Consider the following 17,876-nt stretch of genomic DNA (forward strand, 5'->3'; position numbering starts at 1 on the left):
GCCAGCAAAGTATTTGCAAAAACATGAAATATTGATTGGAGATCAGCAGACTCATCTATATATGAGGCATAGCTTTATTTGTCATGAAGTAAAACATCCATGAAATAAAATCTGAGCTCCCTGGAAGTAGATTGCCAAACACTGATACCTCCATCACTGCCTTTCTGCTGGACACCCACCCAGAACCATGGCCAGCAGGCTGTGAATATACTTTTCAAGGCAGTATATACATACATACATACATACTTTTTTTTTTTTTAAGAAAGAACATATGTAAGAAACTTTTTGAAATATGCAAATGTGTTAATATCTGATCATCAATTTCCTCTAAGTTTCATCTTCTCTCTTTTTTGGTAGATGTATCATTCCTCTGCCCTTTGTCCATAACAAAATGTTCTGACATTTTGTATTAGGCAAAATCTCATTTCTAAAGGTCCCGATTGTTGGGTGCGAGATGGGACCATGTCAGTTTTATATGGTGTCTTTTTATTGATCAGTTTCAGAGTTTAGCTTCTCTAGTCCTTGCGTAATGCCAACACTTTGTCATTACTTCTTTCCCAATCATCTTCTGAGTTTTATCTTGTACTCCTTTTAATGCCAATGCTTCCAGCTTGGAAGTTCTCCACAAATTCACATCAGCAAGAAAATAGCAAAAGGCAGCAACTTTGCAGCTAAGTTGTCACCACTGCTCCCCATAAATAATGATATAGCTTCTACTTTTAAAAACAGAAATAGTGTATTTTGATTTTTGCATTTCATGTGTGAGGAAGTTATATGTATAATAAATCGCATTTCCCTTTGACCTTCACTGTAATTTCAGAGTTACAGATTCAAGTGGAAAAACTGATTTCCATTCTGAAGACTCCTAATTTTCACTTCTGGCTGCTGGTCTCCGTCTTTAAAACCAAATTTTGTATATTTAAGTTTCTTCTCACAACTCATATGTAAACTTTGAATAACATATAACCTCACAGGATTTTTATGTCCAACTAATTTCCACTTTACTTGGGCTTCTTATTGAGTACAATGTTTTATGTTTCATCAGCTGTACTGTGTTTTTTCTGGGAAAATGTCTTGATTTCCTTCTCATCAAAGTAGATTTGAGAATACACAGACATTAAGGGTCCTACTAGATCTCAGGAGAGTTATTGGGCTCACAATCATTGATTGAACCTAAATATTGGTATTATTTCCCCTAAATGGCTGTATTTTTGGACTCTATAAGGTTAGAAAGGGAACTAATTGAAGACCTCATGCAACTCCTCTTCCTCTGGCTTTTTAAAAAATCTTTATTTGTTGAATAGAGACAGTCAGAAATTGAGAGGGAAGGGGGTGATAGAGAGGGACAGAGGGACAGACACCTGCAGCACTTGTGAAGCTTTCCCCCTGCAGGTGGGGACCGGGGGCTCAAACCTGGGTCCTTGCACACTGTAACATGTGTGCTCAACCAAGTGCGCCATCACCTGGCCCCTACCTCTGGCTTTTTGGAGAGTTCTCTCAACCCCTACCTTTTTTTTTTAACTTTTATTATCTTTATTTATTTATTAGATAGAGACAGTCAGAAATCAAGAGGGAAGGGGGGAATAGAGAGGAAGAGAGACAGAGAGACACCTGCAGCCCTGCTTCACCACTCGTAAAGCTTTCTCCCTGCAGGTGGGGACCGGGTACTTGAACCTAGATCCTTGCACACTGTGACATGTGCACTCAACCAGGTGCACCCCCACCAAGCCCCTTCAACCCCTCCCTTCTTTAAAAGTGTGACTTAATTTATTCAAGTCAGTCAACCCATAGAATTTCCTTGACTTCTGTGTTGCTTCAATTATAAAAATATAATGCAGTTTGGACCAATAAGAAAGTGCCAGATCCAGGAATTGTGTGGAAGAGGCCCAAGTTGCATCAAGAGTGTGTGTAGAAGATCTGTTAGGCCAATGATCATTCTGCTGTCCCACTCCAGATCCGAGCACCTGAGGCGCGGTAAAGATAGTGGAACACCAGGTAGAGTGTAGGAACGGATCTGGCAGTGGAGAAGAGAAGAGGGAATGAGTTATTGGATCAGGTTTTACTTAACAGCCATCCCACCAAATGACCATGGAGGGACATAAATCAATGTAATTCATGCCCCTCCAAGCCCCTTTAAGACTTAGATATGCTGAACTTAGTGTGAAATGTGATTCTCAGTACTTGAAACCAAAAATTTCTGATAGAGGAACTGAGATAGCAACTCAGTATACCTACAAATAATAAGGAATCTTTATGATTAGGAATCCTTAAGAAAGATAAGCTCTCAGGGAGGACTATTTTTCACAAGTAAGAAGCATAACAGTGGTAGTTCCTAATACGCACACTGAATCATATGTACATCTGAAATTAGTGCAATGCTATTTGTCAGCTGTACCGTAATTAAAAAAAAAAAACATATCATGGGGTTGAGTGGTAGAGCAGTCAATGGAACTCACATATTTCCATGAGTGAGGACCTGGGTTCAAGTCCTCTTCTCCCATGAATGGAGGAGTAGTACTTCAAGTTTTTCTCCTGATCTCTCTTTCTCCTGACCCCCTGTATCCCCTTCTCCCACCCAGTCAAGAAATGAAAATAAAAAAGAAAATGACTGCCAGTGGTGGTGTAGTTAGGCAGGCAATGAGCCCTGGTAATAATCCTTGTGGAAAAAAAATCACTGTTGGAGGATTATATATTAATTTTTATAGGATTTTTAAAAATAAAGATAGCTAAAGTAAATATATTTGGTTTGTGACATTACTATGATGTTTGCTATGCTAATGCTATTATGGTGGTATTAGATATTAAATATATTAAGTATTAGATAGTGAAAATAATAAATGTTCAGCATGATTTTTTATCTATATGATGATAACTATTTTTTTGTGTGGAATAGGTGCTACATCTCAAAAAAAATAGCTGTGTTATTTTCTATAACTTTTGAAGTTCAGACTAAAGTAACAAACCTGAAATGAAAATGAGAGAAATAAGCACTATAACTGAAAAGGTTAAAATATCATTATTTTAAAATTGATTTTAGTGAGTACCCCCCTAACACTTCCTCTCCACTATTCCAACCTTTGGGTCCATGACTGCTCAACAATTTGTTTGGCTTTGTATGTTAACTCTCTTTTCAGCCACCAGGTTCCAGATGCTATCAGGATGCTGGCCAGGCTTCCCTGGACTGAAGACCCCACCAATGTGTCCTGGAGCTCTGCTTTCCCAGAGACCCACCCTACTAGGGAAAGAGAGAGGCAGACTGGGAGTATGGACTGACAAGTCAACGTCCATGTTCAGCGGGGAAGCAATAACAGAAGCCAGACCTTCTACCTTCTGCAACCCACAACGACCCTGGGCCCATGCTCCCAGAGGGATAAAGAATGGGAAAGCTATCAGGGGAGGGGGTGAGATATGTAGATTGGGTGGTGGGAATTGTGTGGAGTTGTACCCCTCCTACCCTATGGTTTTGTTAATTAATCCTTTCTTAAATAATAAAAAAAAAGGGTGGGGGCAGATAGCATAATGGTTATGTAGAGACTCTCTTGACTGAGGCTCCAACTTCTCAGGTTAAGTTTCCCCCACCACCATAAACCAGAGCTGAGCAGTGCTCAGGTAAAAAAACAAAAACAATATAAAACAAACAAACAAAAAAAAAATGCAAAATAAATAAACTGAAAAATCTAATATTATAAACAAGAGTTCTGTACAGTATTAGTAATATGCAATGTTCAACTATAAGCAAAATTTTAAACAAAATTCATAACCATATTAAGATACACAGTGTAATGAAAATAATGGTTTAATTTATAGCACTAACAAAATGATGTAATATTAGAAATACAATAAGATCTACAGCATTGTTTAATTACTTGACAAATAGTTATAGAATCTTTTTACTGAAGTTCACATTCATGTATGTTCTTGAAAGGAAGCTGGAATAAGGGGTCCAGTGGTGGTACACCTGGTTGAGCACATGTGCTACAAGAAAGCTGGAATATAATGAACGTTATGATATTACTGACTATTTAGCTTACATAATAAATTTTATTTTCATTTCTTTACTGGGTGGTGGAAGGGGATACAGGGGGTCAGGAGAAAGAGAGATCAGGAGAAAAACTTGAAGTACTACTCCTCCATTCATGGGAGAAGAGGACTTGAAGCCAGGTTCTCACTCATAGAAATGTGTGAGTTCCACTGACTACTCTACCACTCAACCCCATGATATGTTTTTTTTTTTTAATTAAGGTACAGCTGACAAATAGCATTGCACTAATTTCAGATGTACATATGATTCAGTGTGCGTATTAGGAACTACCACTGTTATGCTTCTTACTTGTGAAAAATAGTCCTCCCTGAGAGCTTATCTTTCTTAAGGATTCCTAATCATAAAGATTCCTTATTATTTGTAGGTATATTGAATTGCTATCTCAGTTCCTCTATCAGAAATTTTTGGTTTCAAGTACTGAGAATCACATTTCACACTAAGTTCAGCATATCTAAGTCTTAAAGGGGCTTGGAGGGGCATGAATTATATTGATTTATGTCCCTCAAGGATCATTTGGTGGGATGGCTGTTAAGTAAAGTCTGATCCAATAACTCATCAATAAAATGCTAAACTATCAAATATACCAAACATCATTTATGTAATAAATGTCTATCATACAGTGCAGTACATTCTTCAATAGTGTGATACTAGGGTGTCAGAGACTGAAGAGGATTAAAAAAAACTCTACTGACTATAAGGACATTGACAAAATAAACTTACTGCCTTGTTTGGGTGATAGTATAGAACTTTTCCTCCCTCTGGACATTCTAACACTAGACACATAGAGAAAGATTTGAATATATAACACCTAAGTCGTGCAGGAAGTCTCAACTCTTTATATAAAGGTCATTGTGGAAAAAGCAAAATAACTCTCTGTCTGAAGGATGCACAACCCACCCAGACTGCAAAGGATTATTCTCCCAGATAAAGACATTAGAGTAAAGAGAATAAAACAAAAACAAAAGTCCTCACAAAGATCTACTCTGCACTGAGCAAGGGATAGTATGTGGTCATGGAAAAGTACTTGGTCTTTTGTCCTCAGTTTTTGGCACAGAGTTCCTGTTACCCTGGGATCTTCCTTAGTGACAAAAGATAACAGAGATGTCTTTTGTGAGGGCTAAGTGGTGGTACACACAGTTTAGTGTACGGGTTCAGTGATAGGCGCAAAAGACCCAGATTTGAGCCCTAGTCCCCACCTCAGGGGAGACGCTTCGCGAGTGGCGGAGTAGGGATGCAGATATCTTTCTCTTTCCCTATCTCCTTCCTCCTCTCAATTTCTCTCTGTCCTAATTAAAAAAAAAAAAAAATGACCACCAGTACTGGTGAGAGGAAGAGCAGTGCTGCTGCAGGTGTCTCTCATTTCTCTCTCTCTCTCTCTCTCTCCTCTCTCTCTCTCTCCCTCCCTCCCTCTCTCTCTCTTTCTCTTACCTCACACTTTTATTTTTTAAAATGTGGCTACCAGGAATGGTGGAGCCATGCAGGCATGAAATCACAGTGATAACCCAGTGGCAAATAAATATATGACCAAGGGAGTTATTAATCCAAGAGCCAGGATGTTTAGTTACCCTGGCCGGGCTTAGGGAGTGACTTGGGTTGGAATGGAGATAGTAGAGGCCATTTAAAGGACTGGAGGTATTTTGCTTTTTGACTTGATTATTTTGGAATAACTAGTTAATCAGTGCATTTGTTTTTATGACTTTTTTCATGTAGGATATTTTCAAATAAAATATTATTTTTAACTTTTATATTTATTTGTTTACCAGATCCATGCTCAATTCTGGCTTATGATAATGCTGGGGATTGAACCTGGGACCTTGGAGCCTTAGGCATGAGCCTTCCTTTATGCATAATGGCTATACTATCTCCCCCACACACTATAAATTGTTACTAAAGGTAGAGTAAAGGCAAAGTGCTAAACAAATGGGTTGAATGGGGCTCTATTTTAGGTGTAAAATGTGATTATCAGTGGGTCAGACATCAATAATGTTTTTCCTGAGAAGGTACAGGCTAGCTGTGAACCAACTACTACAGTAGAAATAAATAGGACTCGGAGATTGAATATGTAAAGCTAAATTTACAAGAAATGTTAACACTATAAAACATAAACTTCCAATTTTGCACCAAATTGATGTGTAGAATTTAAAAGTGAGAAAGCTAAGACATTGCTTTATGTGACTGGGTGGGGTGGGCGTTCACTCTATATAGAAATTTCAATGCTCAGTCGCATGATTTATGAGCTAGCAGTTCCTAATGTTTAGTTCTACTATTACAGAGCGACCAGATTAGTGAGTTTTGAGTGTTTCAGGGAAAATAAAATCTTACCATATGAGGATTTACCTTACAACGTGCTTGTTAAAATGAGCTCTATTTGTCTTGAAATATTAGTCAGATTTTTCTTTCCTCCTAACCAACCAACCAACCAAAGTGAAAACAAAGTCAAAAACGAAAGAAAGAAAGAAAGAAAGAAAGAAAGAAAGAAAGAAAGAAAGAAGACAAGTGCAGTGCCTGTTGAGAAGTGTTTATTTGAGTAGATGCAGCAGAAACAGAATTTCCCACTGGGAATCCCAATATTTTAATACTGTAATAGCAGTGATGTCAGCTCATTATATAACAAACTGTTTCTAACAAGAGTTCTATGGTACAAAGTGAAAGATGATTTATCATCTTTATAACCACACTGGCTGTAACATTTTCATAATAATATTAGGAATATAGGCTTTTTAATTCTAGAGCCTATTCCATTTGAGGAGACCAGTTACAAAGAACAGCCTGATCTTGAAAACTCTTGATCTTGATAAAATTTTAATAGCTTAAAGAAGAAAGAATAGACTAAGAAATGTTAATGTTTTAGAGAGTAAAAGAATGTATTATCCTTATTGGTAAATCATGACTGAACAAGAACAAGGTTATAAATTTCAGTGAAAAGCAATTTTTTAAAATATTTTATTTTATTTATTCCCTTTTGTTGCCCTTGTTGTTTTATTGTTGTAGTTATTATTGTCGTCGTTGTTGGATAGGACAGAGAGAAACGGAGAGAGGAGTGGAAGACAGAGAGGGGGAGAGAAAGATAGACACCTGCAGACCTGCTTCACCGCCTGTGAAGCGACTCCCCTGCAGGTGGGGAGCCGGGGTTCGAACCGGGATCCTTATGCCGGTCCTTGTGCTTTGCGCCACCTGCGCTTAACCCGCTGCGCTACAGCCCGACTCCCTGTGAAAAGCAATTTTTAAAGCCTCATTTTAAAACAATCTATAATTCTTCTGAACGCAAATATTTACTCTTGGGAGTTAAACTGCACTGGAAAGATAAGAGATGGCTCTCTTCACCCACATCTTGAAGTAACTGCTCTCTTACTGAGAAAACTTTCCCTTTTTCTTTCGCTACCAGGTTATCCCTGGACCTTGGTGCTTCAAAGTTCCACCATTCCTGTTGGCCATTTATTTATTTATTTTTATTGATTTAATAATGATGAACAAGACCGTAGGATAAGAGGGATACAATTCCACACAATTCCCACCACCAGAGTTCCCATCCCCTCCATTGGAAGCTTTTCTTTATCTCTCTGGGAGTATGGGCCCAAGATCAATATGGGGTGTAGGAGGTAGAAGATCTGGCTTCTGTAATTGCTTCTCCTCTGGACATGGGTGTTGGCAGGTTGATTCATACACCCAGCCTATTTCTATCTCTCCCTATGGTGCAAGGGTTTAGAGAGGTAGGGTTCCAGGGCACATGGGTCAGGTCATCCCTCCAGTGAAGTCAGGTTGGCGTCATACTAGCATCTGAAATTCGGTGAAACTCCGTGCCTCCTTTGTTCTTTTCAGCCTCTAATTGCCAGCCTAAGGGTGGGTTATATCTTGGTTCCACTTTGACCTCTCCTGAATACTTCTTTCACCACTGGCCTGCAAATCCTGCCCTCAGCCCAAATGCCCAGGTTTAAAGCAGCTTCCTTGAAGAGCATATGCCAGGTGTTGTCTTCAAAATGCTATCTTGGCTGCTCTATTTATTTATTTTTTGATAGAGGTGAGCAGCAGATAATGAGAGAGAGTGAGGAAGAAAGAGACAGAGAGATGGAGACACACATGCAGCCCTACCCCACTGATCATGAAGCTTTCCCTCTGCAGGTGGGGGCCGGGGGCTAGAACCCAGGTTATCATGGATGATAGCTTGTATACTCTTCTGGGTGAGCCACCAAATGCCCCCCTGGAAAACTTTCTATTAAACATTTCTAAGCACATATCCATTACTGAATATTTATTTATTTAGCAAGTAAGTCTTGATATTTTCATCAAGAGGAGACAGGATATGCTTATTGTATTTCTTTATTCTTATTAAAATATAACCATCAAGAATAAGAACAATACAGAATTGAAGTATTTCATCAGAATCTATGAATAAAACTCCAAAGCAAGTCTGTAAATGAAAACATAATAATTCTGGGACTAGTGAATTACTGTATGTTTTATATACGCTGACTACTCTGCATGAATCAAACTAGGTTATTCCTTAAATAAGAAAAATGTATAGCTATGCTACTAGAAATGCAGTAATTTCTCCCATGAAACAATACAATGTGTTTCTATTATATTATAATTTTATGATTTGGTGGGTTCTAACATATCCCCCAAATAGTAAAAGATGCACAGTAAATTCTTAAGCACACACTAGCCTGGTTGTCTCTCAAGGTGATCTGAATTTTAATTCTCCCTTACAGTCTTGCAGAATAAGAACAATATTATCTTAGTGTCTGTCACTAAGGTGGAGTGTACTTTTTTTTTCCTTATAAAATCACCAATTTAGCTGATTCATTCACAAAAAAATGCCTATATACATTTCAAAATGACTCTATTTTGCTTCCTGTTTTTCATATGGAAATTCCTGACAAGGTTGACTATGTTGTCTGGCTAGAGACTCAGTCCCCTGCTTGGTGGTCTCTATCTTCCCTGCCCATCACCACCATCTGGGCCAACGATTCCTGGGCATGCAGCACTGTCACGTGACTAAAGAGCAAGAGACTCAATACTGTCTAAGTCTAATGAAGGTGACCTGGAGTTGGGCAGAGTTTCTGAGTTGGAGGCTTGTCTGTCAGCCCCTGCTGGGAGAATTCAGTGGGTTGGTCTCCAAGTTTTAATGATAATAGTTACTTCTCCAGCAAAACTTTGATAGGTTGACTCCTCTCCCAACATCTTCAAGCTACAGATTTTATGTCCTTCAACACATTGATTGTTTATTTCTATAGAATTTGGAAATCAGTGTTTATGACAATTTGAAGAAATACAATTTCTCATTACAATGAGAATTGTTATACCTCATTGTGTTCCATCTTCCATGAGGCACTAATATTTCCCCGGAATGTTATACTTTTTGGTGTGTGTGGTTACAAATGTGTTGCATATTAAGAGCACACAGCTGTAGTGGTTCATGCCAAGAAGAGGGAGTTGGGTGTAGAAGATGATACATACAATACTGAGTATTTCTGAGGACAGACTGATTGCATATGGAGCAGTGTTGTCAGTTATTTTGCTAGTTTGAATTTCTTTAAATTTTTTTTTATTTTCATTTTTTATTAGCACCAGGTTATTGCTGGGGCTTGGTGCCTGTACTATGAATCCATTACTCCCTGAGGGTCTTTTATTTTTTCTCTTTCTTTGTTTCTGTCTCATTCTTCTTTTCTTTCTTTCCTTTTCTTTCTCTTTCTTTCTCTTCTCTCTTGCCTCCAGGGTTTTTGCTGAGCTTCAGTGCCACCACTACGAATCCACTGCTTCTGGTCACCATTTCCCCCCATTTTATAGCATAGGACAGAGAGAAATTGAGAGGGAGAGGGATATAGAGAAGGGGAGGGAGAGAGAGAGAGAGAGAGAGAGAGGAATATATACACCAACAGTCCTGCTCACTACTTGTAAAATGACCCCCCTATAGATGGGGAGCCGGGGGCTTGAACCAGGATCCTTGCATGGGTCCTTGTGCTTTGTACTATGTGTGCTTAACGTGGTGCACCACAGCCCAACCCCCTTCTTTCTTTTTTTACTTCTTTCTCTCTCCTCCTCTCTTTTCCTTTCTATTTTATTTGATAGAACAAAGAAAAACTGAAAGGGGAGAAGGAGAGGGAGGGGGAGGGAGGGGAGGGGAAGGGAGGGGGAGAGACCTGCAGACTTGCTTCATCACTCATGAAGCTTCCCCCCTGCAGATGGAGATGTTTGTGTACTGTAATGTGTGTGCTCAACCAGGTGCACCATCACCCTTTGCTATTTTGAATTTCTTATACTCCCTGCTGGAATGTAAGGCAGTTCAGCCTGTATTCATCAGAACGAAGCTCTCAGATTTGACAATGAACCCCTGCAACTCAGTGATGGTAAGAACAGATTTTGAGAAAATTATTTGTTGGGAGTATTTCAGCAGGTCACCTTCAGCATGGTCATCCAAGGATCCAAGCTTCTTTTATCTTGTGGTTTCTTTAAGTGTACAGTCCTTTCTACTTGGTGACTAATGAGAATTATGCATGGAGTGGTTTTATGGGCAGTCATGGATATGGTACACACTGTTTCTGTCCACATTCCGTTGGCCACTCGTTAGACACAAAGTCCCACCAGACATAAGAGAATATGGAAATATAGCTGAGTGGTATGTCTGGAGAGAAAACCAAAGAGACTTGTGAATAGCTAGGCTGTCTCTATTCTAGACATAGTGAGGACATTCATTTCCAAATGGCTCCCTTGCCTGTCTTTCTTTCTCCATCATTCTTTAACTAGAGTCGGTCTTCCATTCTGCAATCAGTGCTCAGGCTTTAATTAAAAATATTCTCTAGAAAGGAGGAGAAGCATAATGGCCCTGAAGTATAAGTTAATGAAGTCCGATCTTTCTTAGTAGCATTTATGTCAGAGAGAGGAAATCTCAGAGAGTGACTCTAGATAGGGCCACCTTGTGGTTGGTAACCCTATCTAACCCTGAGTTCAGATGCACCACACATAGGAAACCCTTCAGGTCCCATTCAAGCCACCGGGCATGGGACTAGCATCCCCAGATCCTGCAAGAGGACTCTTTATTATTTTTTTAAATTTTTATTAGTGACTTAATAGTGATTTATAAGATTATAAGATAATAGGGGTATAATAGGTGTCTAATCTCCCCCCCCCCAAAGTTCTGTTCTCCCCCTCACCCACAATGGTAACCACCCTAGTTTTCCCAAGATAATAGTTATGGGATATATATATATATATATATTTTTTTTTTCAAGTTGATGTGTTTCAATTCTCTATATTCCATTTAAGAGTTAAATCATCCCCTAGTTGTCCTGCTTTCCCCCTTTTCTCTCTGAAATAAATAAAACAGTGCCCAATTTCTTCAGGTGTTCCTCAGAATCTCTTCCTTCTCAGTGATGGTGCAAAAGAAAGGCTCCAGGTCCCAGTGGAAGTGGGGTTCAGAGCTTTGCAGGAGGATTCTTTTTTCACATATTCATACTTGGACCCTGCACATGCTTAAACTCTATGAATTTTAAAATTAGACCAGTGGAAGAAGAAATTTCTGTGAAAAAGGGAAGGAACTTGGTAGCTTTAATTAGTAGTTGGAGATAGAATAAATTTATTGAAATGACATTAAGTTCCTTGGGATGGAATGGAATATAGTTTTTGCCATTACACCATCTCTGGATAGCATAAAAATTATAATTAAAAAAATTTTTAAACCACAGTTTTGCTTAGCTCTAGCTCATGGTGATGTGAGGGGACTGAACCTGGGACTTGGGAGCCTCAGGAATGAGTTTCTTTGTATAACCACTAAGCTATTTGCTGGGCCCAGACCAAAAGTGAATGGTTACAGGTGAGAGAAAGACAGGGAGAGAGAGTTTTATGTCTGCACACATGTGATTATCTAGCTAAACCTGATGCCTACTAGTTGAAATTATTGATTACTTTATTATTTTGCAAAGGAATTCTCTTAAATACTATCTGCAAGACTGACAAAATGAGGAGTTTGTTATCTGAGAAGTGGCAACCAAGCAAACCAGCTATTCTCATAGACCTTAGAGCACTCTATGTGACTTTTTTTTTGCCTCCATTGTTATCACTGCTGCCCCCACAAATCTATTGCTTCTGTGCCCATTTTTTTAAATTTTATATTTATTTATTTTCCCTTTTGTTGCCCTTTTTTATTGTTGTTGTAGTTATTATTGTTGTTGTTATTGATGTCGTCCTTGTTTGATAGGACACAGAAAGAAATGGAGAGAAGAGGGAAAGACAGAGAGGGGGAGAGAAAGACACCTGCAGGCTTGCTTCACAGCCTATGGCGTGACTACCCGGCAGGTGGCAACCAGGGGCTCAAACCAGGATCCTTATGCCGGTCCTTGCACTTTGTGCCACGAGCACTTAATCCACTGCGCTACCACCCGACTACCCTGTGGCCATTTAAAAAAAATTTTTTTTGGAAAGGAAAGAGAAAAATTGAGAGAAGAGGGGGAGACAGAGAGGGAGAAAGACAACTGCAGACTTGCTTCACCACTGTGAAGTGAGCCCCCTGCAGGTGGGGACCGGGGCAGGGGTGGGGTGTTGGGGAGGGTTGTACAAACCGGGATCCTTGAGTGGGTCCTTAGTCTTTGTACTATGTGCACTCAACCTGGTGGGCCATGGCCTGGCCCCATGACTCACTTTTCAGCTGTGAACTTTGGCTGCTGACATCTGACCTTACCAGAATCCTGCACTGTGTGTGAGGTATTCAGAAGCTAAAGACATTTGGCCTACCATCTTCCTATGCTTTTTCAAATAAATCGAATCTATGTATCTGTCTGTCTGTCTGTCTATCTACATATCTATCTTTAGAGATAAAGACAGAGATCACAGCACCAAAGTTTCCTTTAATGAACGTGGATCACACACATGGCAGAGTAACTCACTGTCTACGTGAGTGAACCATCTTACCAACCCTCTTCTTATGCTTGTGGCCCTACTAAGACTGCACACATAGTAACAGTGGCTTCACCATGGTCTAACAATGGCATTGATCATTTACAACAGAGATAAGTAGCGTCTCCAGTGCGATAGTCTCATTTACCCAAAGAACTGGCTTTAGAGAGCAAAGAAACTAACTGGTCCCAAGGATATTTAAAATTCTAGACTGCCTCCCCTTTTCCTTCCAGAAGCTGTGTCTCTCCAGGTTCGCACACAGCACTGTCATACTCCAGCAATTAGTAATTATAAAATACTAGAAACAATCATTAGTAACTTGTAATTATCTTCTCTTCCAGAGGATAAGATCCTTTAGCATGAATTGTCTTGCCAGAAGATCATAATTCATTTTGATAACAGGTTTGATGGAGTTACAAGAGACAAGAATCTGGCTCATTAATGTTATTATTGTTTTAAAACTCTTAGTGGCAACAGTGTTTCCTAAGTACTAATTAATCTTCATGGCTTCTTTGTGAAGTAGGTTAAATATAACTAAACTCATTCTACCAGTGGAGGAATTAACAAACTAGTGGTCTGCTCAATGAATTTCTCTCTTCATTACCAGTGGATCTGAGAGTCAAAATGGAAAATGCTGGATTTTGGATCATTTCCCACTACATGAGGTAAATGTGACTCCTGTGTACCATGAGTTGCCTCTTTAAAATGACATTAGAACAGCTACACCAAAATAATAAATAATTTATACCAATTTGCAAACAAATGCCAGTCCAAAAGTATTTCTGCCTACTTCCAAAATGCTCAAACATTCACATCAAAGGTCATTTGGCATGCAGGCACTGTGCTGTTTTTCCCCTCTGCTTTTTCCCTTGCCCCTTGCTGTCAAATTCTCACTGTACCTTAGAAATCTCCTATTCTGTGGTCAGATTTATTCAATATCTTTCTTCTGAACAACTTGAGTGACTGTGGTGAAAATTAAGGACTTGCCATGACGTAAATAAAATGCTTTTGTTATGCCTATGCTCCTACCATTGGGAAACAAGGGCGTTCATGGCAAGGACATAGGTTCAAATCCAAGGTGATTTGCCACTGAGTTGCTGTGCATCTTTGGGAAAGCTGTTTGTTTTTCTCTGAGTGTTGTTCTCTTGTTTTAAATGTGAACCACTTACTTGTTCTATGAATTATGGGACTATTGAAAAAGACTGCATAATAATGCCTATTTTGCTTAACATGGAGAGTTTTTGTGGAGTGGGTTTTAGTAAGAGAAAACCCTTGTCTTAGTTTAGAATAATACTCCATACATATTAGATTATTAAAAAAATTACTGAGGGGGCCAGGCAGTAGCACAGCGGGTTAAGTGCACATGATGCAAAGCTCAAGGACCAGCGTAAGGATCCAGGTAGGAGCCCCTGGTTTCCCACCTGCAGGGGGGGTCACCTCACAAGCAGTGAAGCAGGTCTGCAGGTGTCTGTCTTTCCCTCCTCCTCTCTGTCTGCCCCTCCTCTCTCCATTTCTCTCTGCCCTATCCAGCAGCAACAGCAATAAGAACAACAATAACAACAACAGCAAGAAACAAGGGCAGCAAAAAGGGAAAAACGGCCTCCAGGAGCAGTGGGTTTGTAGTCCAGACACTGAGCCCTATCAGTAACCCTGGAAGCAAGAAAAAATAATAATAAAATATTGAATAGAGTGAGTTGGGTGGTAACACAGCAGGTTAAGTGCACGTGGCACAAAGCGCAAGGACCAGTGTAAGGATCCCAGTTTAAGCCTCTGGCTCCCCACCTGCAGGGAAGTCATTTCACAAGCAATGAAGCAGGTCTGCAGGTGTCTATCTTTCTTCCCTCCCCTCTATCTTCCCCTCCTCTCTTTATTTCTCTCTGTTCTATCCAACAATGATGACAACAATAATAACTACAACAATAAAACAACAAGGGCAACAAAAGGCAATAAATAAATATTTTTAAAAAAGGAATAACAAAAAAATACTGACTAGATAATAGAAACAAGTGACTTCCAAATACAAAAAATGGAAAAGGTGATAATACCTATGCCATGAATATGTCCTATCCACATTTTGGATACATTCTTGGAGCAGTGATCCAAAAACCAAAGAAGAAAGGAAGTTAAAAGTGTGATATACTCTCAGGCAGAAGTTGGAAAACAAGATCAGGAGAGAAAACACAAGTAGAACCTGAACTGGAATTGCCGTATTTATTGCCCCAAAGTAAAAGACTCTGGGGTGGGTGGGTGGGGGGAGAGTAAAGGTCCAAAAAGGATGCCAGAGGACCTAGTGGGGTTATGTGGAAAACTGAGCAATGTTATGCAGGTACAAACTATTGTATTTGCTGTCAAATGTAAAACACTAATTCCCCAACAAAGAAATTAAAAATAAATAAATGACAGGAAAAGTGTGATATAGATAGAGGAAGGGAAGTAGAAATAGCAAGAACTGGACCAAAAAAATCCATCTTCAGGAACATACCAACATCACGTGGTTTACTGATGAAAAGATGTGAAGACAGGTAGCATTTTGCTAGGGGTTATTTCTACACTGTTAAAAAATGTAGTTTCAGATATGCATGCCCCTCAGCCGTCATCTGAAAGTTATTTTAACTTACTAAATAGACATTGGCTTATAATAAGAATTCATTTCAGCCATGATTTAAAGAGATAAAGGAAGAAAGATAGGGAACTATTACAGTAATATGGGGGGGGGGTTAATGTGGAAAAAATGCACAGCCAGAGAGAGAGAGAGTGCATCAGTAGTGCACAGCACTTGCATGGGAAAAGTCCCAAGTTTTGCTTGTCTTGCCTTCTCCTGGACTTCATTGTGCACCAGGCTGACTTTTTCAGTAGAAAGAGCAAGACAGAAAGGCAGAGAGAAAAGGAGGGAAAGAAACCACAGACAGCACTGTTCCTACTCATGACCACAGGATGTGAGCTCAGATCTACAGGGATGTAGAGGTCACATAGGCTGCTAAGCTGAATATGGGCCCCAGACCAAATCAATGGGGTCTATAGTCAACAATATTTATACACTTTTCCCATATTTGGGAGCTACTCTCTTCTCTGATCCAGATTTCTAGCCCTTTTTCCAGCCATGACATTATCTCCCCAGACAATAACTTAGGTCCACCTGCATATCAGATGTCAGGCTCAGAAAAAAACTAGTATAGTTATGGGCCCTTTGGAACATAATTAAAATAGGCCTACTAGCTATCTTCAAAACGGAGACCCCATCTGCAATATTCCAGCCTTTAGGTTCATGATTAGTCAACATTTTGTTTGGCTTTATGTGTCAACTCTTTTTTCAGTCACCAGCTTCCAGATGCTACTATGATGCCAACTGGACCTCATGGGGCAGACAAACCCTCACGGGGCAGACACCAATGTGTCCTAGAGCCCTGCTTGCCCAGAGCCCTGCCCCACTAGAGAAAGAGAGCGACAGACTGGGAGTATGGAGCGACCTGCCAACGCCCATGTTCAGTGGGGAAGCAATTACAGAAGTCAGACCTTCCACTTCGGCATCCCATAATGACCCTGGGTCCATACTCCCAGAGGGATAAAGAATAGGAAAGCTATCAGGGGAAGGGATGGATACAGAATTCTGGTGGTGGGAAGTGTGTGAAGTTGTTCCTTTCTTGTCCTGTGGTTTTGCTGGTGTTCCCTTTTTGTAAATAAAAATTAAAAAAAAAAAAAAAGAAAAAAGAAAAAGAAACCACAGCACCAAAGCTTCCTTCAGTACAGTGACTGGACAGCACGCAATCCAATTGATTGATTTTGCTGCCCCAGGATATGGCTTGATCCCCAGCACCACCAGTATCCAGAACAATAAAATTAAGTGAAATAAAAAAGTCAGTGGAGGAACAGCAACTTCTTAGTATGTCTCTGAGACAACTAGAAATTCAATAAATGAACACAGTAGTCTCATCAAACTCCAGAAAAGGAATAATATATATATACATTTATATGTGTGTGTATATATATATATATACATATAGATTCATTTCAGTGGCAAAAAAATCTTGTTTCTAGATTTAAAAAAAATTCATTTTACTTTATTTATTTAGGATAGAGACAGAGAGAAATTTAGAGGGGAGGGGGAGAAGGGGAGAGAAAGAGAGATCTTCAGCACTGTTTGACTGCTCAGGAAGCCTCACCCCTGCAGGTAGGTACCATGAGCTTGACCCTGGGTCCTTGCCCAGTGAAATGTACACACTCTACTGGGTATGCCATGTTCCAGCACATTTGATACTAGATTTTATTCTATCTTGTTAAATATATATTAATATGTATAGCAAAGGAAATCCTGTAGGGCTAGTCTTACGTACGACCATAAAATACTTCCCATTTCAAGTCATTAGTTAAACACAACAACATACCAGGAGAATGAACAATAAACACACCATAGACAACCCCTTATTTGGATGGAAATGAAGCGTCAGCCGGTAACTTGAAGATAGCACATTTTACCTGTGTAGATGTAGTCCACATAGGCAGGATGAGTCTTTGTGAAGACCTCTTTTACTTTCTCTATCTTATCGGGTCTGATCTTCGCTGCAAACGGCGTGTACATCACAGAGAAGGACTCTGCTCTGGTGATGGCTTCTTCAACCATAGCCTGAGAGGAAACAATCTCTGTGGCATCAGGAACGACATATGACTCCTTAACAAAATGTGAAACTATCATCACCTTTAAGGGTGCCTGAAAATATATACACTGTGCTGCAAAGATAACCTATTTCGGTTTTGAATATTCATTAGCATGAAATTTTTAAAAAGATTTTATTTATTTATTAATGAGAAACATAGAAGGAGAGAGAAAGAACCAGGCATCACCCTGGTACATGTGCTGCTGGGGACTGAACTCAGGACCTCATGCTTGAGAGTCCTATGCTTTATCCACTGTGCCACCTCCCAGACCACTAGCATGAAATTTTAATTA

The 17,876-nt window shown here is 39.6% G+C and overlaps 1 protein-coding gene across 1 annotated transcript in view; it reads right to left on the reverse strand.

Annotated features, from left to right (window-relative positions):
* The window catches only part of SPATA16 (spermatogenesis associated 16), a 331,768-nt gene that overhangs the window by 56,821 nt on the left and 257,071 nt on the right, over positions 1 to 17,876 (reverse strand). The window contains exon 6 of the mRNA XM_007517989.2: positions 17,405 to 17,552. Within this exon, the coding sequence (XP_007518051.2) occupies positions 17,405 to 17,552 (148 nt within the window). The remainder of the gene's footprint in view (positions 1 to 17,404; positions 17,553 to 17,876) is intronic.

This window comes from Erinaceus europaeus, chromosome 14 (assembly GCF_950295315.1).
Source record: "Erinaceus europaeus chromosome 14, mEriEur2.1, whole genome shotgun sequence".
NCBI classification, from domain to species: Eukaryota; Metazoa; Chordata; class Mammalia; order Eulipotyphla; family Erinaceidae; genus Erinaceus; species Erinaceus europaeus.